The sequence below is a fragment of the Fulmarus glacialis genome, unplaced genomic scaffold (assembly GCF_000690835.1).
Source record: "Fulmarus glacialis isolate BGI_N327 unplaced genomic scaffold, ASM69083v1 scaffold8857, whole genome shotgun sequence".
Taxonomy (NCBI): Eukaryota; Metazoa; Chordata; class Aves; order Procellariiformes; family Procellariidae; genus Fulmarus; species Fulmarus glacialis.
In genome coordinates, this window is record NW_009225061.1 from 43,811 (window position 1) to 69,400 (window position 25,590).

The 25,590-nt window shown below is 40.8% G+C and overlaps 1 protein-coding gene across 1 annotated transcript in view; it reads right to left on the reverse strand.

The window, feature by feature from the left end:
• Positions 1–25,590, reverse strand: part of IQGAP1 (IQ motif containing GTPase activating protein 1) — a 70,510-nt gene that overhangs the window by 40,158 nt on the left and 4,762 nt on the right. The window contains exons 2-7 of the mRNA XM_009582355.1: positions 6,821–6,977; positions 6,384–6,461; positions 4,615–4,691; positions 1,809–1,876; positions 657–770; positions 72–250 (exon numbers count right to left, since the gene is read on the reverse strand). Of these exons, the coding sequence (XP_009580650.1) occupies positions 72–250; positions 657–770; positions 1,809–1,876; positions 4,615–4,691; positions 6,384–6,461; positions 6,821–6,977 (673 nt within the window). The remainder of the gene's footprint in view (positions 1–71; positions 251–656; positions 771–1,808; positions 1,877–4,614; positions 4,692–6,383; positions 6,462–6,820; positions 6,978–25,590) is intronic.

Genomic DNA, 25,590 nt, shown 5'->3' on the forward strand with positions numbered 1-25,590 from the left:
CCCACAGTTTACACCGCAATACAAAATTGCAATGCATGCAAACAGATGGTTTGAAAGAAGAATTGATCTACCCTATTTTTAGCATTCTCCATCTTGTCTTGCTTTGCTCTGTAGAGTGTGTCTTGGTAAGTGGATTCCAGTCGATCATCAAGATTTATTAGCATGGCATTAGGGTTCTTCATTGCTATAAGAGTGTCAGCTGGAACCTGATGGTCGATTGCTTCATTAATGGCAATGACAGCAGCATGTACTAAAAAACAAGTCACAGTCTGCCAGTTAGTCCCAAACACAACAGCTCTGTTAAAAATTGAGAACTTAACTGGAAAGAGCGGAAGAATTATCTGGAAATTAACTGGAAAGCAAAAGAATTATCAAAGTACCTCTCATTCCATCATGGCTTTGTGTTCTTGACAAAAAGTGGCAGCCTACTTCCTAGTACGATACTCTAGCTAGTCAAATCATCATGTTCCAGAAAGAAAAGAAAAAAAAAAAACCACACATGGGAAAGAAGAAAACCCTCTTCCCAGTCTTCCAAAAGGCCTATCAAAAGAACTGTACTGTCTTACCACAGAGGGTGTTAAAACCAACACTTTAAAAAAAAGATCTAATCTGCTGATTTGAATAATCACATAAAACAAAACTCTATTTTTCCTTACATGCTGCTTCATCCACAGAAAGTTCATTTGCAAGAATTCCTCCAATCTTGCTGAAGGCAGGCATCTGAATACCATACTTCTCCAGTTCAAGCCTCATATTACTGATTTCCTCCTCTGAAACATATATGAAAACAGTGTTATGCAGGCTTAAACACATTAGGAATCAGCACTGCTATACTAACTGCTGCTACAAAAAAAATTAGAATAACTACAATAAATTACAATTACTGTTTAAATAATACTTTGAATATAACTCAGTAAGTGAAACAAAGTAAGTGAAAACTGATAGACATTTTGCATACTTTCCTAAAATCTACATTTCTCCCAGAAACTCATATGGGAATATTCCGTAGTCTTTCTCACGAGGAGCTGGAAACAGACTCTGTCATTCTGAAGTGCCTCAACTACAGCTGCCAACAGGTCAGGAAAATGCACAGGCAGTATTTTAGCATTCTTTTTCCCCCCTCACAGACAGACTATGGTGAGAAAAGCGAATGGAGGATATAAAGACAGGCTGTTGCTAAATACCATACAACTCAAAAAGAGAGTTTAGCATTTTATAGGTACAATCAATAACTGTTTTGTAGGAAAATAAAGTTTATACACCTTTTAAATCAGATGCCTGCCCTCAGGCAGGAACCTCACTAATGCAAAACACAGAATTTGACACTTTTGCAAAAATCAATGAACTGAAACCTTGAGGAGGCATGTGGACATGAGACTTTGTACTAGAATTTCCTGCAGCACATCAGCTGGCAAACTCTTCTTCAGCTGATGGCACTTCTACTTTAAATTGTCAAGGGAGGTCAGAACCATTTACCAAGTTCCAAATTGAAACCTCTCCCAAGGAAATGGAGGCAAGGTTTAAGCATCTTACAACAGAGGCAAAAAAGTTAAGGGGCTGTTATTTGCGAAAATAATGATTAGCGAACCGATGGCTATTTAACAGCCTGGCTCAGAAGCACCCAAATCAAACCTTTTTCTTAAATTACCAGAACTCCTCACAGCCATCAATTTTGAATTTAATTTGCATTTAGGATATCAACAGTAACGATCCTTTAATTGATCTATACAATGTCTAGTAGAGTATGAGATAAAGGCAGCACACATATCAGCACTTTTAGCACGTGTTTTTTTTTTTTTTTTTTTTACCTGTGAAGTCCACCTTCCCATATAAATCCTGAATCTGGGGGGCAAGACCCAGTTTGAACAGGTACAGGCTAGAAAAGAAAATAAGCAAATAATTAGAACTAGTAATTTTTCCTTGTGGTTCTGACAATGACACAGATAATTTTAGGAGATACAGATTCAAGGAGCCACTTAGCTAAGCTCAAAATCGCTAAGAGGGTGAGCTGACTCCTCTCTTCCCCCCTCAGCTGCACATAACTGATCCACCGCTCTGAAGTCTTCACAGAATTACAGAATGGTTGAGGCTAGAAGAGCACTTCCAAGTTTGTCTTGTTTAAGATTCCTCCTCAAGCAAGGTCACGTAGGACCAGATTCCCCAGGATCATGTCCAGATGGCTTTTGACTCCACAACCTCTCTGGGCAACTTGTGCTGCTCCTTGGTCACCCTCACAGTAAATAAAGTGTTTCCTGATGTTCAGAGGGACCCTCCTGCGGTTCAGTTTGTGCCAGTCGCCTCTTGTCCTGTCATGGGGCACCACTGAAAAGAGCCTGGCTTCATCCTCTTCGCACCGTCCCTTCAGACAGCTGCACACATTGCTGAGATTCCCCTGCAGCCTTTTCTCCTCTAGGCTGAACGGGCCCAGCTCTCTCAGCCTTTCCTCACAGGAGAAATGCTGTAGCCCGTTAATCATCTTAGTGACCCTTCCTTCAATGCTCTCCAGTATGCCCGTGTCTCTCTTGTGCTGGGGAGCCCAGAACTGGACACAGTACTGCAGGTGTGGCCTCACTGGTGGCGAGTAGGGGGGAAGGATCCGCTAAGCTGATTTGGCTTACTAAAATGGTGTTAATTTATTTACTTGGAGCCTGACGAGAAATGGAACTGCCACAAAGGAGGGATGAGCCCATATATCTAAGGACAAATGGGACTGGGGAAAGAGAAGCAACTCCTCTCCTTTCTGCCTGTTGTGCCGGCTCAGCAGAGATCATGGAAATGTACCCTCTATTGAAATATCTCATTATACAGGAACATTAAAAATAAACTATTAATAAAGTAAATATCCATTCCTCTGGTAAACTCAGTTTCAATGTGATTGGAAAACAGAGGGTAAGCAATTCCACCTTTTCACATGACCTCAGCATGTCAAATCTACATCTCCAATCTTTATAAATCTAAGTAGATTTTTTTTACAAAACAAAACACAAACACCAGGCAGGAGTGCCTGACCTATGGACTGTCAACAAAACTGCATGCTAGATCTTTATTTCTTAACTGGAATGTACTTCGGCACTAAGCCTGAAAAAAGAACAAGTTTTTATAAAAACATTCTTTTCCATATTTATATTTACATGTCAGAATCTTCTTTCCTTGATAAGTAACATTATTTAAATGATAAAATCTTGAGGAGGCTGCCTTTGCAGAGAAATTGGCTATGGAACATTGCAGCCAAAAAGGTTAACAATTTGAAAAAAATTTAGTAGTATGGAAAAGGTATTATTAGATGAAAGATTATAACTTCTACAGCCCTAACTACTGGGACTGTTTGCATCTATTAATTTTGCTCCCTGAATTAATTTTCTTCTCCTAATATATGATCTAAAAAGCCTACAGCAACAGCAAACTTAATTTTCTTAGGAAGCTTGGTAATTGTCCACAATTCAGACTACTGTGGGGAAGCGGGGGCGGGGAATGGCCAGGATATAACAAAGAACATGTAACAAGAATATATGACAGCCAACTCCCGGCATAAAGTAGCTACAGTAGTTATCACAAAGCTGCCAGTGAGGGAGGAACTTTGCCGTAACGTAAACAAAAAGGAGCATTGGTCTTGACAGTGGCAGTGTACCCTACCACAGGTCTACTCCTTACTGTTCTATAAACTCCTAACTACTTATTCTACAGAGATAACTCAGTTTAGATCTAAAGTTGGAATCAAGCTCTCTTCTATAAATAATAATTTCATCTATAGCAATCTGAAGTATCAGCTAACATTTAGATAAACGCAACCTATCTCTATGGATTTCACACTGGCAACAGATCAGAGAGCACAACAAGCCATTCTTGAGAACTGAAACTGAGCAAGCAATGGATGAAGACCCAGATGTACACAATCCAGCATTCAATCACCTAGTAAATTCTACAAAAGGAATCCTTTTAAAATAAAAATCTCAACATGTTCCAAAAGCCACACTTGCATTCAAACCAGCTAGCCAGGGAAAACAAACAAAACAAACCAAAACCAAACAAAAAACCCGCATGCAATATGCCATCCTGTCAAATTGAAGAGCAAAGCATCAACAAGTGAATCCTTCCAGTTTTCTCAAGAACTGGGATTATTGTACTCAGTCTATGTGAGATTTTAAAATCTAAGAGACCTTTCAACAACAGTTCTGGCTTGATCACTTATGTGGTCGTCAAGATACACATACTGCAGTACAACGCTGTGACCACACTGGCTTTCATTCTGTGATCTGACTGATCCCTAGATAAACTATTATTTTCCTTTCTCACAAACACCTTTTAGGGCTTTAGGCTGTCCTTTAAGCCCCAAAATGTTTAGCTCTGCCTCAGACAGTAGAGAAGGAGGGCGAGAACTGGGATGGGAAGGTAGTAATCACAACATACTTGACTGGTTCTTTTTCCTTGAACATCTGATTTGGCCACTGCCCAAGGTAAAATACTGGCTTCACAGATCTTTGCTCTGACCTGGTAAGATTGTTCTGCTAGAAAATTCCTCCTCATCCAGCCTTCAGTTCAGCTCTCTCCCCTCTCGCCTTTCAGTTTTGCAGAAAGATTTCAGAAGCAATTAGGTTTCTGCCTAGCATGCCTTACCTGAGTGCATGAATACAATAGATACAGCGTGGCATGTTCTTGCGATCATAGATATCTGTAGTTTCTGGGTAGAATATCTAAAGATAAAACAAAATTAGCAGTCTGAATTATACTCACTCTATACAGCCAAATCGCATAACTATGATAAGCCCAATTCTTCTGCAGTACACTAATGAAACAGCCCACAGAACAGAACTCTTCAAGCTTCTCTGCCCTGGCCCAACATTTCTCCTACTTGAAGCGCCAATCCTTCCTTTTGTTTCTACCACCCAAACCAGGGCTTTTCCTGCCCACGTTCTACACACAAGGATGAGTACACCCCTTCTTTTGTGTGCCCACCAAGATACGGAGTCGTGAGGTATTAGCGAGGACTTCAGTGAAAGTCAAGAGATGAAAAAAATACTTAGAAGAGAGAAAAGAGGATTTTGTTTGGACTAAATGGGGTTGAGAAGCAAGAGAAGAGACAGTGACAAAGGGAAACCAAGACCAGCACTGAGGTGCTCTGCATACTACATTTTCAGTTAGCTGCACCCAAAAGCTTTCAGTCTCAAATACAAAGCTCTTCAAAGTTTAATACAAGGAGCTAATACTGGACGTGTCAATTCATTCAGAAGTGCTGACAAGGTACGTTACTTTCTAGTTATTGGAAGGTTCCTTGCTGTTGCCTATAAGCACAAAATAGCACCGCTCTTTCTGTAAAGGCAAGAGCAATGAAGGACCCTCACAATTCCACAGCATCAGTTCCCTGGCTCTTCTGCATGGGAAAATACCTAAAGCACCAATATCTCTTTGTCAACATACTGGACCCCAGCCGACTTTCTTTAACATCTCCTCACGCATTTACTTCCCCCAAAACCTCACTTACATCTGAAAATCTTGCCTCATACCTGGCATATAACTTCTTTCTGTCTAGCTCCCTCTACGTTTATTTTCACCTAACAACCTTAACACCACATTTCACTATTTCCTAATCCCAAATTTGTCCCCGTAAGATCATCATACATCCCAGCAAGGCTCAACTAGTAAATCTCAACAAGTTATTTGAAAAACTTTGCCAAAAATAAAGTGTTCAATTTGCAAGCATGTATGCAAACAAAACATACATCAGATTAAACTATGCAATGCTAGTTTTGGTGAGACTAAGCATAACATGGCTTACAAAAAAAAAAAAAATCATGTTAAAAAAAAAATTACTTACTACTTATGTATGCAACTTGATTATCAGCACAACAATACCACAGTTCCATGTATTTTCAGGCAACAGTGTTTATTAGCTCAGAGGAGTTTATCTGGCCATTCCCCTACTGAAGCCAATAATTTATATTTTATTAAGCTACACCAGGAACATTTCAACTTGATGTGAAAATTTCGTAGGGAAATCTGAAGAAATTGAGAACACAGTATTTTCTGTTGCGCTGCTTCTTTTAGCACAGATTTCTAAAAAACTTCCACAATCAAACTGTAGCTCAGATATTGCTCAAAAGAATGCATGGCAAGAACAATGTAATGCATGTTATGGTTATGCAAGATTAGTGATATTAAGGATATGGTACAGAAGGAGGAATTATTTTGCTCCTAATAATTCTCACACACATAGCAGAATGAAATCTTTCAGCAAGTTTTAGGAGAGAATTTCTATAGGGTCACAAATTTAGAAAATGAAGAATTAACTAAATGAAGTCTGCTGATTTTTGTACAACAGCAAATGCTTCCATGGAATGTAAAGCTCTTCTGAGTTTATTTATCTGCATGCACAACATAGAAATTACCTTGGGGAGACCAATCTCAGCCATGGCATTCAGCCACTGGATTACATTATCTGTGTGCCGGAAGTGGAGACCAGTTGCCTGAAATAAAAATAGGCAGGAACAAGGGGGAGGGCAGTAAGAAACAAAATATCACAGCTGCCAAGAACAGCAGGGAGGTTCATTAAGATGGATAGTGAAAACAACAGTCTTGCAGAAAAGAAGTCAGAAGTCTTCTATATACGATTATGTTGACTGTTTATGACAAGTTCTTCCACATGAGTGCAAGCCCACATATAAAGCTAAGTGTCCACCCGCCCTCACTTAACCAATGTTCTAGAGTGAAGATGGAGTTTCTCAGGTAACACTAACAGAAACTTTCTGCTTATTTGCTCACATTGTGCACATTTTCCTGTTTTAGATGTCTACCTAAAGCAGTATCTATGGCCAACAGCTCTCACCTTATATCTAGTCTGTTCTCTATCATAGATTTTCTTCACAGAAACCACTTTAGGGGAGAAGAAGTTTCCAAGTTTGGCCAGGTAGACTCCATTTCTCAATCCTTCTTCCAGCTCTGTTGTGGGAGGCAGCTCCTCATTCAGACAGGCCTCCATCCATCTGGAAGTGCAAGAAGAACAAAGTTGGTCACATGAGTATATTTCCAATTTGTGAACACAACCCCATGCTAAACAAGTTTCATGCTGCTACTACTGTCACACACTAGCATACTATTTACTTAGCATTAGGGGTTGAAAGTGGGTATAGCACTACCACAATCTGTGTCATTAAAATGCTGGTCAGTAACACTTCAGACAAAATATTAAGGAGAAGTACGGAGTCCAGTAGCCCAGAGTTTCACAAGTAATTAAGATACCATCTCACCATCATGTTTCTCCTTCAGCCCACGATTTAGCTGGTACTGGTCTAGACATAGTGGCCAACCTGTCCTTTTAACTAACTTAAATCTTCCTCTTGTGTACAGGCTTATCTCACAAGCATTTCTTTACTCTACTCTCATTAAGTATCCGCTAGTGATTTCATGACTTTGTACCACTTCTTCAAGCTCTTTTAGCTGTTCTCATTGAGAGGCCCTACAACGTTGTCATCAAGTCTACCTTCCTGATCTATACATTCCAAAAACAGGGTGAAAAAAACTGTAACCTATAATTAGCACACAGATGGTCACAGACCGAGTAAGAACAGGACTGTTCAAATAACCTAGGCTTTAGACATGGTTAAATATCAGGTCACCGATGTAGTTTATCTACAGACTGGGGATTGTATCCTAAAAGACAACTGTGACACTGAAAAATGTGTAATGAGTACAGCAGACATAATGAATTCAAAGTTTAAAGCTGTAAGACCTAATGTTATTGTGGGGTGTATACAAAGGGGAGCAGTAAAGTCAGGCACTACTATTCTTTTGTATACGACACTGATGAGACTAACCTTGTTACTGTGGTCTGCATTTTTCCAAACTGGAGAGCAGGAATAAGATAGAAAGAAGTTTTTGATTAGCTAAGATAATACTTCACAGTGAGAAGCCTGAACAATGTAGTGCATTCAGTTTGTTGAAATAAAGTCTGAGAAGCAGCTTGGTGCTCTGACAGTCCTTTGGTAGCAGACTGAAATCAGATGACTGAAACTAGTCACTGACACCAGCCTGTTCCACCTTTTCTGACAAACAGCACCAAATCTAAGGCAGAAGCATATGAACTGCACATGAATCAGGTTCTGAACCACCAATTTTCAGTCCAGCATGCAAGGCTCAATGGAGAGAGCTAAAAATTATTTAATCTGCCATATCTGAGAAGATGACAGAATAAGTGACCTTTCTGACCTTAATGAGAAAATAGTAAGCGATTATTTCTTTACAGTAACTTAGAAAAGATGGATTATAAACATAAAATTTAATTTGCATTTTGGGGATATTTTCGCACAGTTTACTCTTGATCTCAAATACAGAACACTGTAGCAGTACACAACAGAGATGAGATGCATTCAAATTCACCATGGCCAGTTTTTCATCTCTCCTGAGAGGGCAGTAAACTGCATTTCTAATTATAGAAGACAGGTAGTTTTTAGTAAAAATGAAAAATCTCACAGGCTGCAATATTTTAACCATCAAAGGAAAGATAACTTTGAGTAGTGCAGATATGCAGTCTTAGACAATCTTCTCAATTGTCTTGCCTTTATTCAGTTTCAACTATCTCTAAGGTTTACTTTTTTTAACCTACCACAGAGCTAGTCTGTTACTCTACCACAGCTCCTCCATTTTCATGCCTGTTACCATAAACAGAATGCTTGCTAAAACATACATTTCAGATGAACGTACATCTTCACTACTCAAACTCAAGGGGAATGCCAGTCAAGTTCTCACATCTGACTCTATTACTTCCATCTCTCCCTACTTGAAATGGTAGTATACAAGGCAGTCTCTTAGTACATAAAGTGGCCATCTGCCTTTTAAGATAAACAAGCCAGTGTTCTTAAAACAACAAAAAAGGCGTAACACCAGTGCTTTCTTCTTTGCTCTAATTCTGTATTTGCTTAAAGGTACAATTAAAACACATCTATTTAGCTCAGCTGCCACTAATCCTCAGATGGCCTTTTCTATTAACACAAGTTAAAATCAGGTGTAGCAATTCCGATGCCTACACTCAAGAGCATCTAAAAAACTGACTGTAGAGCAGATACAGCATCAAGTCCTCAAATTTTTAATTCATCCCTCTTGCACTTCTGCTTGAGTTTTTTTTAAAGATCTAATTCCTGATGCTGTTTTCCTATTTGTGGATTCTGCAGCAGACAGTTATGCTTACAGCCTCATTGTTGAAAGAATACTCATGATTCAATAGAGATTTTACAAACAGCTTGATTTCACCGCTGTTTCTTTGGTTATTCAGATTGTTTTCAGTCTCTGCACTCCTCTCCAGATAACATAAAAAAATGCAAAGTTATTCCAAAAGAAAAAACTCACTAACATTCCACAGCTGCTCATCATAAGGTACCTACAATCAGCCACTATCACAGTCCCCAAACCTCAGTTCTACTGATTCTTCCACCTGAATGCAAACAACTACTCAATTTTAAGACCCATCCCCTTTGCCCAGGAAAGCCTCTTCCTCACACTTGGCTTCTCTACAGCTCCAAGCAGCAGAGCTGACACCTTTGAAAAGCTAACACAAGCAAGAAAAAGGTGCCACGAAGCTTTTCAATGAGGTTGCCACAGTAACTAATCACAGAAACAGGTCTGCAACCAGATGTCTCCAACAGACACAGTGGTGGAGATTTCAGGAGAGCCTGGAAGGGGAGGGAAGAGAAAAGGGAAACTAGATGTTTCTCAGGAACTAGTGCTCACAAAAATCAACAGCAAGAAACAGTTTTATGTTCTGGCTGACAGCCCTCCCACAACAGGGAGTGGTTTTCTGCAGGAAACAGGCAACACACCGGGTTCTTCTAGCTTCTGCTGGCTTCTCATTCTCCAGCCATCTCACTCACTTCTAGTCTCTCCCAACCCCCAAAACTACAATAAATTTCCTAATTAACATCTCGCAAAACTCTTCATAAAATGTACATCATGACAACCGTAGCCTCTGCTCTGAATGTCCAGATTACAAAGGCTCTGTGTGCAGAAACTTTCAATCACCAAACACCAGATGATGCGCATACATGTTCTCTCGCATCTTGTCTTTGAGCTCCTTGCCATCTAACTCAGGAAAATAATAGGAAGACTGTTTATGCAAAGCCTGTAAGGTACAGAAAAACAAATACAACCCGAAGGACATGTTAAGGGAGTAAGGAACTGAGTCAAAGTACAAGTTACAGAAAGCAAACCAGTTCAACAAGTTTTGACAGGAGTTCAGTATTCAATGCGAACAGCTTACAGATTTTATGCAGTAAAGAGATGGGAGTGCAGAAGGCACCAACTCAGGACACCTACAAGTCATAGATGGTGGGGGCTACATGCCAGAAGAGTTCCAAATAAGATATAAATCAAAATACCCCATATCAGAGAAGCTTCCACAGGGCAAAGGATGCTCAGTCCCTCTAGTCCGAGTGAAAACAGTATTAATAGCCTCAGAAAGTCTCATGGACCTTACATTTAGTACTTCAGGTATAAGTGCACTTAAACGGTAAGTAACAATTTTTGAAGTATATATAGGAAGTTGCTAATTTAAGCCTAGTTTAGCCTGGAAAGCATTAGCTTTCCTGCAAGCTTCTCAACAGTCTCCTATAGTAAGAGACTTAGTACCACACTTCCCTTTCTAATGTGACATAAATAGTGTTTTGTGACTTAGACTGTTGTATTTCCTCAGGTTAATTTTATAAATAGGAATGCAAACACTCTCCTAAAGGGATTAAAAAAATCAAGCTGGTTGCCACAGCTTCTTGAACGGAATGTTCTCAAAGAAGCCTTTACTGCAAATGAAGAATTGCGGATCATAGACAGTTAAACTGGGAGAACACTTTAAATCCCAAATGAGACACCATTACACTGTGGAGTGCAGCCTGAGCCCAAGAAAAGGGAGGCTTGCAACCAAAGCAGGACGGGGAGCCTGGAAAAGCAACAAGGAGTAGTGTTTATCAGGAGGAAAAGGCTTCTGGGAACACCTGGTCAACTTCCGTACATGAGCTGCAAAAAGAAACTCATTCTTCTGCAAACTATTTTCCTGGGCTTTGCTGCTTCCCTCTCAAAAAACTTAGTTCTTCTTGAAGTTCTAGAAAAATGCAAATAGCAACTGAATGAGTAATAGAGAAAACATGACATAAGTTTAAAAATTCTGGATCATTATCCAAAAGATACTGTAAAGCACGTCAAACACTATCATTCAGATCATGCTCTTCCCCTATCCCACATGGTTGCATTTCCTATGCTGCTTCAACCCAACTTTCACAGAATCTCTGAGGCTGGAAGGGACCCTCTTTGAGATCTAGTCCAACTCTTCCCCACTCCCACAAGCAACCCTTTTCCCCATTCCTTCTGAGTGGGGCAAGAGCTTTCTGTAACGTCACTTGCATGCCTTAGAGCACTACAACCAAAGCCTCCTGAGAGGACACAGAGCTACTCAAACCCTGGAAGAGTCGAAATGCTAGCAACAGGGCTCATAATACCCTCCCAAGAACCTTATTGGGGCAACAAAAAAACCCACCCACTTTGTTCCACTTAGGAAGACCTAAACTGAAAGTAGAAGGGACATGCCACCGAATCATTTAATGCCTTACCGAAGGACATAGAGGCAGTGAGTTCTGCTTAAGCATCTCCATAAAGTAAGATAAATAGCCCATAATTAGAGCACAAGCTGTCTCAATATACTCATACCTGTTTCAACAGGTTCCTAAGTGGGTGTTAATATAACTACAAAACTAGGGCAATTTACATACAATAACGCTCCCCCTTGGTGTGGCATTGCTTAACCATTTGCTAGCCCAGAGGACAAAGCGATGTTTCAGAAAGCATTACGCAGTAAAAGACCACATACTAATATTAAAATTAACACCTGTCATCCTTAAAAGGCAGAAATAAATGTAGAATTTCCAGATGAACAAGAGGAAAGAATTTCTCAAGCCTCACGGGGCAGGGGGAGGAGGGGGGGGAACCTGGTTGATGGGCAGCAACCTCTACTCCCTTTAGACATTAGAACAATATGCCGTCAATAAGCTTCCCACAGAAACCTTGAACTCTTTTTTGCTACTTTGGCAGTTTCCACTACACTCCCTCCCTCTCACCAGCACAGAAAAGATAATTTTTAACCCAGAATTAATTCTTCAATCAGATTTCATCACATGACTGCATAAGTAATGTTGGACTCTCCAATTTTACTGAAGCTAGCTCAAATTAAAGTAGTAATTGCACCTTTCCAATCAGTCAGTCCTGCTGCTACGAAATGCAGATCCCCCTCCTAGAAAAAGATCCTTGAATATCTACATGCAGCTACTACCATCAGCTGCAATTTACAGCCAGGCCTTCCTTGGGAAGACGTGACAGTAAAAACGGAACATCAGGTACTGTCAGGCAGCCAGTCTCTCAAGTAATGCTGTCTTCAAACTTTTAAAGGAAACATTGCTCCATTAGCAAGGACTGGAAAAAATTAACATCGGTCATCTCAACTACAACCTTGTTTGCCCTCCCCCAGTACAGCATTATCAAGGATTGTGACAAGTTACACAAAGGTGTCATATTTTTCAACAGTATCATAGGCCAATTTTAACCAGAACTGGAGTTTAGACATGGCAGAAACTTAACATTGATCACACGGCACACATTTTGCTCTTACACTTGCGAAAATGTCAGTAGTCTGGCTAACCCTGAGACAATGGAAAAAAACGTGGAGAAGAAGAGAAAAAGTCATTCTTTTCTTCTCAGACTGATCATAGATATGCCTGAGGAAGAAGAACTCCTCCAGAAATTGTTGCAAGAATACTCAATTTAATAAACAAAAATAGTAGTGCAGACAACAAAAAAACTGGACAAAACCTGTAAGGAACACTGCTCATTTCATGACAGGACTACCATGCAATATGTTCCAGCACAAAAAGAAAACAGAACATGGCATAGAAAACACAGAAGGCATTAACAGTCAAAAAAAAGTGATCTTTATCAGCCAATGAGGAAAGCTCACTTCCCGGTCCTCACTAAGTAGTAGTAATTTCAAGGTAAAATTAATTATTTGCAGAGACCAGAAATAACTTTTTCTAACCTTCAGCTGGCCTAGAATTTCAAGACAATGGCTCTTCCTTTTGTACACAGACCTAGCCAGTGACATTTTTCAACTCTGAGCCCAGACTGCGGCCCAACACGCCGTCTGGGTCTGCACCTGGTGGTGACTTCCACAGTGTCGGCCTCAAGAGCAATGCTTCAATACTTCTAGCTATTAAGAACTCTAAGAAGATAAAGTACGTAACACTAACACATCATGCTAAAGATAACGAGTACCACTCATATCAGAGTCTGGCACCAACGCTAAGTGTTGGTTGAAGCTCAATTGTCCACATCACATGCTGCTTATTGCACACCTCACCAATTTCATTAGCAGGAAAGCTGCAAAGAGAACCTCAATGCAAACTTCTGAGCCTCTAGTTTGGGAGCACTGGCCACAGAGTTTTTGGTCATGGGTCAGAATCACAGGAGTCTTCTCTTCGTAAGCATGTCAGTGCCACAGCACTCCTTGCTGGCTTCTAGCAGTCCCCTACTGACTACGTTTCAGAAGGGTGTTGTCTCCTTCTTCAAGAAGGCTGAGTATGCTTTACTTCCTCCTGAAGGAGGTCTAGAGGTGGACTGGAGGGACATAGAGCTTGATTCTCTTTCCAGGCACATATATTATCCTCCAGTCTTTGTAACACTGTCTGTATACTATACTAATATATTTTAATTAGCAAAATAAGCCTACCTAAACCTGTGCTCTACTAAGACAGTTAGACTGTCTTCCACATCTCCTTCTCATAACCATGAAATAGGCAGGCTATTTGCCCAAAATCAAGTTCTTCAAACACATCTTCAAGGTGTGATCTCCATGTGCACGCTCACACTGCGGGTACAAATTCTTGAAACGAGGTGATCTTTTTGCGCTTTCAGAGTAGTCCTATGGGTATTCACCCATTGCCTGTTGCTATATCCATATACAGACAAAAAGTGCATGTTACACTCTTAGTTTTTTCAAATCTCACAATACCCAAGATTAAATGGAAGAGAAAAGAAAAGGTGCAATTTGAATGGATGTACTGAAAATGCCATGAAGAACTTACGAGTTATTTCCAGTTGCTTCCCCTTCTGAGTGTTCACCCTCTAATATTTAAAATATAGGTAACTCGAAGCAGCACTGTTTAGCCCACAGAGGGATCTGGAGAGCTACCTGGATACTATTAGAAGAGTGACTGAAGCGCTGCTCAACCATTAACTGTGGTTAGAACTTGGAAGCTGTGCAAAAGCTACATGTAGTGCTTAGCGAAACTGCTGACAAAGCTTCAAAGATCTTTCTCAAAAACACCGGTCATTTGTACTCTCGGAAGGTATTCACAGCACAATGAATACTGGCACTCTTGCAGAAGGTTCTTAAAAGCCCAATACTGAGTGCAACAAACACCTGTGTGTGAACATAAACAGTATAGGGGCCCTCTGCTATGAAAACAGAGAGGCAAGAGGTCACACTGAGTCCTTCAGCCTGTTGAAGATAAAGCATTCATGGTGTCCAAAACTAAGAACTTATTTATAAATCCTGAATGCGTATAGTTCATGAAGGAGTGATTAACAGTATTTCATGCTAAAAAAACCACAGCTCAGAAAAAAGAATTCTAAATGGTGAGAGCCTTACAGCTCATCCCACTGTTGACCTCAGAGGGAGACTCCTACTCCACATGTACCCAGCACTCAGTCAGCTAAGGGACAGCCAACATATTCCCCAGGGAAATAACCATCTTGATTTTAAGTAGAGGCAAGTCACTAGGAAGGGCTTGGAATTGTGATACACAAACACCAGGATCCTTTCACCTAATGCTGCACATCAGGCTGGGATTCTACACAAGCTCTGGCGAGAGCAGGCCTTCAAGTGATGTTAAATTAGCTAATCCCAGGACATCAAGGCTGAGATCACTGGGGATACTGTTACCTCACAGGGAACTAACACAGTTCTTTAAACACAATCATCTACAGAAAGACTGGGAAGTCCCTCCCTCAAACTATTACAGTTCACCATGTCTTAAAATAAACCCCTGTAATTCCAAGCTCTACACTGAACCTACAGCACTGCATTCTCCCACTTCATTTATCAGAATAAGAAATCTTTTTGCTTACTGCTCTTCAAAGAAAAGGTTCCTGGAGGAGTTTATTGCTTACATCTCCAAACTAGCTAGTAAAGATTACCAAAGTTTAACTTCATCCAAACAGTACGGCTACCACCATTTAACAAATAGGCTTCACTGTTGGCTCCCCCCTCTTCCCTCGCACGGAAATACACCAGACAGGCAGCCAAAACTAGCAAGGCAGTCAGGTGGCATACCCAAGTACTTACTACAACTTAACATCTTCCTGCCCATGGAGAATTTTGGGGCAGGGATATCTCCTTAGGATTTTATTTTTTCCCCCAGTCACACCACATTCCCAAATGCACAACAGAAGTTACAAAATAGAGGTGAAAGCATATCAACCAAATGCCAGAAAGGGGCAGGGACAAATACCTTTAGAAAACCCAAGCCTCCCCAATTGCTGTAGGATCATCTGCATTTCCCCTAGGCAACCGCTCTATGCTTACTTCTGTTGTCTTTGTATTCTTTGATAGCATCTGCCTGCGCTTTATGACTATCCAGTCTAGCAATCTGGTGAGCACATTTGCTGACAATGCCTTCCAGCTACCTCAACCATACTTAATCCTATCACCAAGGAAGGCACAGATGACAACAGGAGCCCCTATGCCTGTTCATGGTGTCAGACCAGAAGTTCCCGCCCCATACCCTGCCTCTGACAACAAAGGTCAGTAAGAGAGATGCAAATAAACATAACCTTTTATTAAACTAAGTAATTGATTGCTTAATTAAATATGCTGCATCTATTAATACTTACCTAAATTACTGCACATAGCATACGTTTAATTGATGAAACTTTTCGACAGAAATTTGAATGTCATATTTGTGAGTTTATCTAATGTGCAAAAATATATTTGGGAATCACAGAACTATTAAAATTCATAAAAATGGGCTTTAAATTTGCTTTCACTAGTTGTATCTCACACACAGAAAGTACATGGGACTTAATAAATACATTTTGCTTTAACACTCAGGCAAAAGTAGTATTAACTATCATTAACAAACAGACTGGTTTTAGTCACCTTAAATCAGAATTTTAACTGTATTCACGTAACCAGAGATGTCTATAGATATCTAGCAAAACCTTCAGAAGTACTTATGTACACCAATTTCTACCTCCTGCAGTAATCAATGAAGATCAGCCGTTAACTTGCAAGAACATTTCTCAAATTACATTAGACCTTTTTAGATCTTTGAGGCTGTTGCTCTATGTCAGCTTTTTTTTTTTTTTTTTAAAAAACTGAAAAATCCTCATTCTGCTCCTGGACTTAACTAAAATAAGCTTTCTTCTGTTTTCTCCCCCTCATCTCTCTACCATTTACACGACTGAACAAAACATTCCAAACCAAGATAGTATTCTACATACTGCAATAAATTACAAAACAGAAGGTAATTTTAAAAAGGTCTTTTAAAAGTCTTTTGTAAACTAACATACTCATTTCTTTCTTTTAACCATTAGCCACATAGACCTCACCCAGAAACTGACAGCCGGCACACAGGATGCAAAGCTTGAAATTGCAAGTTCACTTAAGTACACTGCAGCAATTCACAAGAGGAACGGCAGGGTTCCTGCACTGCTCCAGACACAGACAACACACAACGAACAGAATCCAACCTTGCTTCTCCATCTTGTCTTTAGCACTCTATACCAAGGCAAAATAACCCCTGTGTATCCAAGCAGGGCAACACTGCATAAGCACACCACGTATCAAGGCAAACGATTTATTTAGCTTTGAGAGAGATTCTCTTAATCAGTACAGGCGGGCCTACTACAAGCCTTAATTTCCCCTCCAGCCAGGAAGAACCTAAGTGTCCTCACATGACACACTTCTGTCTACACAGGCGTACTGGGTTTGTATGGCAAGGTTTTGGCAGCAGGGGGTCTACAGGGATGGTTTCTGTGAGAAGATGCCAGAAGCTTCCCCATGTTGGACAGAGCCAGTTCCATCTGGCTCCAAGATGGACCCACCCCTGGTCAAAACTGAGCCATTTAGTGACGTTGGTAGCACTTCTGTGATAACATATGTAAGAAAGGGTAGAAAAATGTTGTGCAACAGCATTTGGGAGAGAGTAGTGAGGATATGTGAGAGAAACAACTACGCAGACACCAAGGTCAGTGAAGAAAGAGAGGCAGAAGGGACTAGCAGAGATTTTCCTGCAGCCTGTGGTGAAGACCATGGTGAGGCAGGCTGTCCCCCTGCAGCCCATGGAGGTTAACGGTGGAGCAGATACCCACCTGCAGCCCGTGGAGGACCCCACACTGGAACAGGTGGATGTGCCGGAGGAAAGCTGTGACCCCGTGGAGAGTCCATGCTGGAGCAGGCTCCTAGCAGGACTTGTGGCCCCACAGAGAGGAGCCCAAGCTGGAGCAGGTTTTCTGGCAGGACCTGTGGCTCTGCAGGGGACCCATGCTGGAGCAGACTGTTCCTGAAGGACTGCACACCGTGGAAAGAACCCATGCTGGAGCAGTTTGCAAAGAACTGCAGCCCGTGGGAAGGACGCTGGAGGAGTTCGTGAAGAACTGTCTCCCATGGGAGGGTCGCCACACTAGAGCAGAAAGAGCGTGAGGAGGAAGGAGCGGCAGAGACAACACATAATGAACTCACTGCAACCCCCATTCCCTGTCCCCCTGCGCTGCTCAGGGGGAGGAGATAGAGTAGTCGGGAGTGAAGTTGAGCCCAGGGAAGAACGGAAGGATGAGGGGATGTTCTTGTTTCTCATTATCCTACTCTGATTTGATTGGGAATAAAGTAAAGTAATTCTCCCAAGTCTGTTTTGCCCGTGACGATAATTGCTGAGTGATCTCTCCCTGGCCTTATCTCGACCCACAAGTCTTTTCGTCTTACTGTCTCTCCCCCGTCCAGTTGAGGAGGGGAAGTGCAAGAGCGGCTTGGTGGGCACCTGACAGCTAGCCAAGGTCAACCCACCACAACAGGAAAAGAATCCTCTCTGAAACCCCTCCCATCCACTAGACATTTAAAGTGGTCCTCCATAGCAGCCAGACAAGGAAATTATTATTTACTGTGGTACACAGAAACCCCAATTATGCACAAGACATTCATTGAGCTTTAGCACGTTATTGTCCAAGCCATCCCTTGCCCCAGAGTGTCCCACAACATGCCATAAAATGCGCAACACAACAAAAAACAAAGGCGAGCACTGGACAAAGAAAGCATACTCCAAAAAGTAAAAAAAAACCCCAAACACACACACAAAACACCCTACCTTGTCATTCTAAAATCCAGTGAAGGATGGTAGACACTGCTGCAGAAGGCATTAAACAGAGAAAAAGGCAAAAGCTTTACACCAGTTGGGGGTAAAAGAAACCACCTTCAAGAGGGACCTTATTTGAGGAAGATACGGAACAGGAATCGATCAAAGCTACTGTCCTTGGCCAAGTGAGAGTAGCGATCAGCAAGTGAAAAAATTATTACTTATGACAAAGCTAAATAACGTGTTGAAAACAAAAACAAGCTTAAATCTGATGTACTGGAAAAAGGAGACTAGAGAGGGGAAACCAAAGAGAGACAGCCAGGTGACCAGAGTAATAAACTAGCAGGAAGCAAGAACAAGCATAACTATCTAGGCACAGACAATAAATTTAAAACTGCATGGAGAAAAAAGTGGCAATATCAGGGTACACCTACAAAAGATAAATCTCTTTCTCTGACTGCAGCAACAGACTCCAGCTGCTTCCCTTGGATTCTGGAGGCCCGTGTGTCCCAGCAAGCAGATTCAGCCGAGTCGCCTGACAGAGAATGTCCCCACCCTCGATCCCAAGGAAAAGAACAGATGATTTTTGCCAGGTCAGCAAACTGGCTATTAAAGAATATTTAATCACTCTTAACCAGTACCAATATAAATAGAGTATTTGCAAGAGCAGGAGTCTCAACTAGACAAAACCAGTAAGAAACAACAGCTAGAAGCTGAAGCAGGAAAAACTCTTAGTGGAAAACACCCATAAGTTTTAATCCATTGGAACAATCCACCTAGATATTGGCCAACCTCTCACTACCTGGAGCCTCAAAAAATCAACATTGGATACCTTTACGGTCTAACTCTGTCAAATGTCGTAACGCTGATGCAAAAGTCACATAAAGTAAAGTTGTCTAGTCTGGGTTCAAAAAAAAAAAAAAAAAAGCTGTCACAGCATGTGGCCTTGAAAGTTTTTTTTTTGGAATGCCGGGGGAAAGACTGAAAAAGTTTCTCTCTTCTCCTTTCAGTACTTTGAAGGGCAAATGAAAGGTAAAATAACAGTTTTGTCCACAAGAAAATAAATGGAAAATTTGCACCTGATCTACCAAAGCCGAAATGAAAAACAGATTGCAGCAGCAAAGACCCAAAAATGTTCATATACTTCAGTTTTGGCACTTAATTAGCTAGTTTCACAGTTCCTGGATATCTACATTTTGAAAAACAAGGACCTGTAACATAACGTACCTGTCCCTGTGTTGAAAAGGACTTTTATTTTAGTGGCGAGTAGTTCGTTTCAAAGGATTTTTGACATGCAGTAAACGATATCATCTTCTTCAAGCCACAGAGGTTGCGATAACATCTGATTCATGCGGCTGCTGTAACAGGAAAATTTGGCAAGAATCTGGCAGACAGCAGAAAAACTGCAAGGAGAAGAGGGCAGAACCCTCTGTCAAGCTGAGTTTCAGCGATCACAGTATAACCACCAATCGGAAGCTGGAAACGAGCCAGTGAACACTGCTAACCAGCCACTCAATTCATACTACAAAAATGACAAATCACATCACACGAAGACTTTCAGAATACCAAGCATTCCACTCAGGACGACAAAACCTCAAGAAAGAAAAACCGTCTCCCTTTCCCTTACTCCCAACCAGGTTTGCTCACCCTCAGGGTCAGTATTTGCGTAACACCTCACTGGCTTTCCCCCATCTTGCCTAGTATCCTGCACTGACACAGAGAATTTCAAACACTTCCATCTTTTGCCTGACAACTCATCCTACAGGAACAGGGCTCACAAAAGCAGACTGAGGGACACCAGCACATTCCAGACAGCAGGTGTCCAAGCTAAAGGAAGGCACCAACAATACTTATTTAGAATTCCACTCTTCAAAGAATATATTCAAATCCATGGGGGGGCGGAAGCGAAGGCAAGTTGGCTTCCGCAGTGGTGTAACAATCGACATCCTGGGAAACAAGGTCATCATCAAGAGATACAGTGTTCAAGATCAGCCCCTTAAAGTCTTCCAAAGCAGGCAAATCTGAAATCACAGCTGTAAACACACAGGGCTTTGCTCAAATCAGTATGACATCAGATTAAGTCAGGTACCTTTACAACTACTAAAATTACACCAGTAATCACTGCAAAACAATCAGAACTGTAATTTGAAATATTCTATTGAGCAAGATCTGTTTCCTAAAGCACATTTTGACTGTCCATTGGTTTATAATTCTCTTCTCTCGTTCTCTATCAAAAGCAGCATTCTTAATTTCAATATAGTTTTAAGAAATCTAACAAGCTGAAATAGAAATTTAAATCTTTGTCACCTGCCGCAGAAAAGAAAAAGCTCTTGCACTCAACTTGGGTCTAAAGCCAGTGTCTCTTGAACCTGTAAGGTGGCAGATGAGTAGGAAATGCAATTACACCCTTGTACCAACAACATTGCAAAATACACCAGACCTTATGGAAGGGGGAAGCTGACCGTATTTGACATAAAAACTGAAAACAAAACAGGTTTCTCTTAATCTCATACTCACAAGCACCAGAAAGCATTTGGTGCCCAAGAAGTCTGTCCAGCAATCAGGCAACCAGGAGAAGGATGTTCAAGCTGTCCACCCAGCAGAGGGCCGTTACACCTGGCCCAACAACAAGCATTAGGAGGTCCAGGATCTGTTGTCCTGACATGGAGGGCAAGGGACACCAGTTGTCAAGTTCTCCTCACATGTCCTGGGCTCTTCCTCGGTTGGCAACCACATGCAGATTTTACAGGTTACAGATAGGCCTTTTCATACCCTTTTGTAGCTGACAGCGATGACTATCTCTGTCCTGTGCCACCTCCATGACACATCAGGATTTGTCCACTGTGCTCTGCCTCCAAAGGGTGTCTCGTGAAACTGAATGCAAACATGCTGGGGTCTTGATGGCTGCTAATTTGAGCATTTTTAAACACAGGTCATTCCAACAGCCCTTTCCCTGTTGCATGGGGTGCCTCCACACCTAGATGCTTCCATGCACATCATTTTAGCCCTTCTACTGCAATTCCCTACAGGTGTGCCAAGGAAAAACATGCACGGCTGCAGCAGCATCACAGCAGAGGAAAAAGTGGCCAGTGCGAAAGGGCAGCACTTTTTTTTTCCCCTAACAGTGTCTGCATAAGCCATCTGAAAGAATGTACAAAGCTATGGCTTAAAGGCTTTTGCACTGCTCAGTATTGCCAACACCACAGGTATGGCATTTTTTGAACAAATCATGTTATTCATTTATTGAAAGAAGAGGGATCTCATACTCCAGCAGATGGAGATTGTCTCTACATATGAATCTCAAATATTTTTAGTTCAGTTACAGTCACAGACTTGGCACACATTCTCACAGAGGATCAGAAGAGAAAATTTGCAGACAGCCTCAGCTCTTCATCCAATTCACCTGAGCAAGGGCATTAGACAGCCATGCAAAAATCCCAAACAAAAACTTCTTTCTAAAATAACTCATTCTACCAACTCTGAATAAATCAAGGCATCGCCCGAGAAGATGAAAGATCTCTAGAGAGCTAACAACAACAAAGTAAAATAAATTTATCACATCAAGAGTGTTCTCTTCTAGAGAAGTAGGTGGAAATTTAAATGCGTTTCAGTACAGTTTGTGCAGGAAAAGACATGGCCTCTCAAACTAAGAGCTAGGAAAACAAGTGCTGCCCACAGCTAAAAGGTCCCAGAACATTCTCATTATCCACAGAGACATTTTCAGTTCAAAGATACCAAAAAGCAAAGGATTAGCGAGTAACATAGGCCAGATTTTTCCCGATGATTGCTGTACCCTCCCTGGCAACATGCAGCTGAACTGAAGACCATATTAATATTCTGGCACTGAAATCCTTTTTTTTTTTTTGCCCTGTAAAAGTAAATATGAGGTTCCTCTTTGTTCCATTGCAAACACTGCCAACAACTGGTAAAAATTACCTTAGCTGCTCTTGCTGCTGGGGATCCTATCACATTTGCCATGTTTGCTGAAAAGATTAGTCCTGAAGAGCTTTCAGATGAGTACCAAGAGCACAATCATGAGGAACTTCATTATCACGTATGCAAAAATCTTTTTCAAGGCACATTCAACCATTCTGTTGCCAAAGCTAATTGCCCTGATCAGAAGGCAAATAGAAAGAAACCGTTAGAAACTAAATAAGCTTAAATGCTTGGAAGGTATAGCATCACTAAAGTTATCATACCTCAAAACTAAGTTGATTTCTTGCAAATAAGGGTTATAAGAAGCATTCCACAGTACCCGATAGTCAAGAACTGTTATGTGACAACTACTCACTTTGGTTATTTTGGGCTGCTCTCTTCTTGCATTACATACAATATGCCTTCAGAAGCCACCATCCCAACAGCAAAACCCTGGTCTCTGAATTGACTTCTGTGCAAACAGCTGTTTCTCTCCTCCTGGCCTGCCTTGCATTACTATTTCCAGTGAGTCATAAAAGAAGTATTCAGAGTGAGGCAAAGATGGTGGTACTCCATCACCGTCCTCCCCCCACCTCTCTCCACCCACTTCTCAGAAAAATATAGTTCTGAATGTGCATTCCAAGACACTTCCAGTCCAGACAGCCACTCCCTGCCTGCTGCATGAGGTCATCACCGAAACAGTACAGAAACTCAAGTCCAAACAGGAGCTGGTAAGAAGCCCCAGATGAAGTGGTGAGAGCTAAAAAGCAGCTACTTCAACTTACCGCTATTGATAATAAAATATTAGCTATGAATATTAATGGATTACAATCTAACACAGGACTTGCATCATATCTGACAGAAGCAGAAAAGAAAACAAAACAAAAAACCAAAACCACACACACACAAAACCAAAAAAACACCAACCCAAAAATCAGTACCTGACCCAATTTACATGTAGGAATAAAATGGAAATACACAGAAATAAAGAAAAAAGTCTTGATTAGCCTGGAATAAAAAGAGGAACCCTGATTATGCCACATAAGAGTAAGTTCTGCTATGTCAATTAGTGACCTTCTGACCCACTCACCTGATCTAGAGGGGTCACTTCTGATGGGAATTATATAAGTAATTTCTGGCCAAACGCCAGTTCCTGCAATTTTGTGACTTCGATTATACATGAAGATATCAGGACTCCTCATATACAAATATGTCTACAAATACATCAATTTATGAATGAGCTTATTTCTCTCTTGACTCTGCAACTGTAAAAATCCAATCATACTTCAATATTACAAATGGTTTAAAAGGAAAAAAAAAAAAAAAGAAAAAGAAAGAAGGCCTCATTCTAAAGTTGGAAAACAAAAACAAAAGATCTCCAAAAAGAAGTTATACATTTGAAATAAAACATGGGCAAACCAGACAGACATCATTCAGAAGTCTCAGATTGCCTCCCATCTAAGTCTGAAGACCTCATTAATAAGAGGAACACTTTCTTAGGTTCTACATTACAGGCTACTGACTAAATTACTGCAGATGTTTTCTAAACATAACTAATTCCATCTTTAGACCTTTTCCAGCATGCAATATTGAAAAAAAAAAAAAATATTGACCAGCAATTATTAAAGAGGGGACCATTATGATCTGATGGATTAAATATAGACACAGGCTGACCTCCATAAGGCAAAATAGCTTTCACATCTCATAACTACAGAATACGTTTCATACCTAGTCTGTGAACAGTTTAAGATCCACTCCATTATCTTCTCTTTTTCTGTAATTTGCAAAGTTGCAATAACTTCCTATGCTTCTGAGGTAATACAATTAATTGCTCATAAATCACTGAAGGACACTAAACTGTAGCTGGGCTGCATACACTCTGGACATTACAATATGAATGCAAACAGAAATATCTTTAAAAGCTAAAAGAAACCCCATCCCACAAAGTCAGGTTTGCCTAAGTCTGGGGAAAGAGAGAAAGAGAACGCGAGCGAGCAAGCAAAAAAAAAAAAAGAGCGCAAAAAGAAAGAGCGAGCGCAAAAAAGAAAGAAAGAGCGAGCGCAAAAAGAAAGAAAGAGCGAGCGCAAGAAAAAAAAGAATGAGCTCAGAGATAAGCCCAAAACAATCCTCACCTTTCTTTCATTTGAGGGACTCCAGAGTTACATTACAATTCTCGCTGTCTTGACATTTACAATAAAACAAAGCAAAAAAAATTGAAATTCTTCAACTGCAGCTCTGGTTCACACCACCAGGACTGTGGTACTCTAGGCGGTACTCCAGAGACTGCTATTACCACTTCATCCTCAGAATCCTCCAAGAGGTAAGTGTGCTAACTCTACAGCTTCAAAACCCAGAGGAAACTTGCCTGTATCTAATTTGCAGATTAATTTAAGCAGGATTTACATAAGATACTCTGCACACGACTTGCTTATCCGAGGCACACCAAGAACTGTACAAAAGTAAGTGAGTCTAATCCTGCTTTTCTCAGACTACCTTACTGGTATCTAGCTCTCTATCACAGCCCTGTTCTTAACAGTGTCTCGTAAGACACATATTTTAACTAAATTACCTCAATTTTTCCAAGTTCAGATTACTAAGAGAATGGAACCAATGCAATTTATCGCTTTTCTGAAAAACCTCTCATTTGCAATGAAGAAGCCTCGTGAGACTAATTCTGTGTAAAAGAGCAACTATCACATTCCCTTTACAAGCAGATTTAAGCTGTAGTGTACTATTTTAAATATTTTATCTTCAAACAACAGCTCCTTCAACAACTGATATCTACACCTTTACAGACACCGATGAACCAGCTTTACAAAGTTACTCACAGAATAAGCTTTATAGAGCTTCCCATCTAGCACTAACTCTAGATGTGCTCAATCTGTCCAGAAAGTGGTGTCCTCTATAATTCTTCCTCTTCTTTCTTCTACATCCTATACCTCTGAAGAAACGTGTTTAAGCAGATCTTGGATGACTACGCCAAATTCCAAGAGACAATGATATCCATCCGAACGCTCTCAGTAGGAAACCCAAAAAGATGAAAACCAGATTTCTTCTTTAAACATTAGATTTCCAGTCCAAAAAAAACGCTCCCCACTTTAAAGAGAGCATGCATGAGGGAGAGGGGAAAGTAATTCTTACAGAAAAGCAATCAATGGGAAAGACCCTTCAGACTTTACCACAGAGGCAAAAAATATTAATTTCTCTCAATGTATCATCAGTTTACACTAAGCCATGTTCCAATCTGTCAGAAAGAAGGGGATTACCACAAGACCACAGACAGTACACTTCAATCCTGAGCAGATTA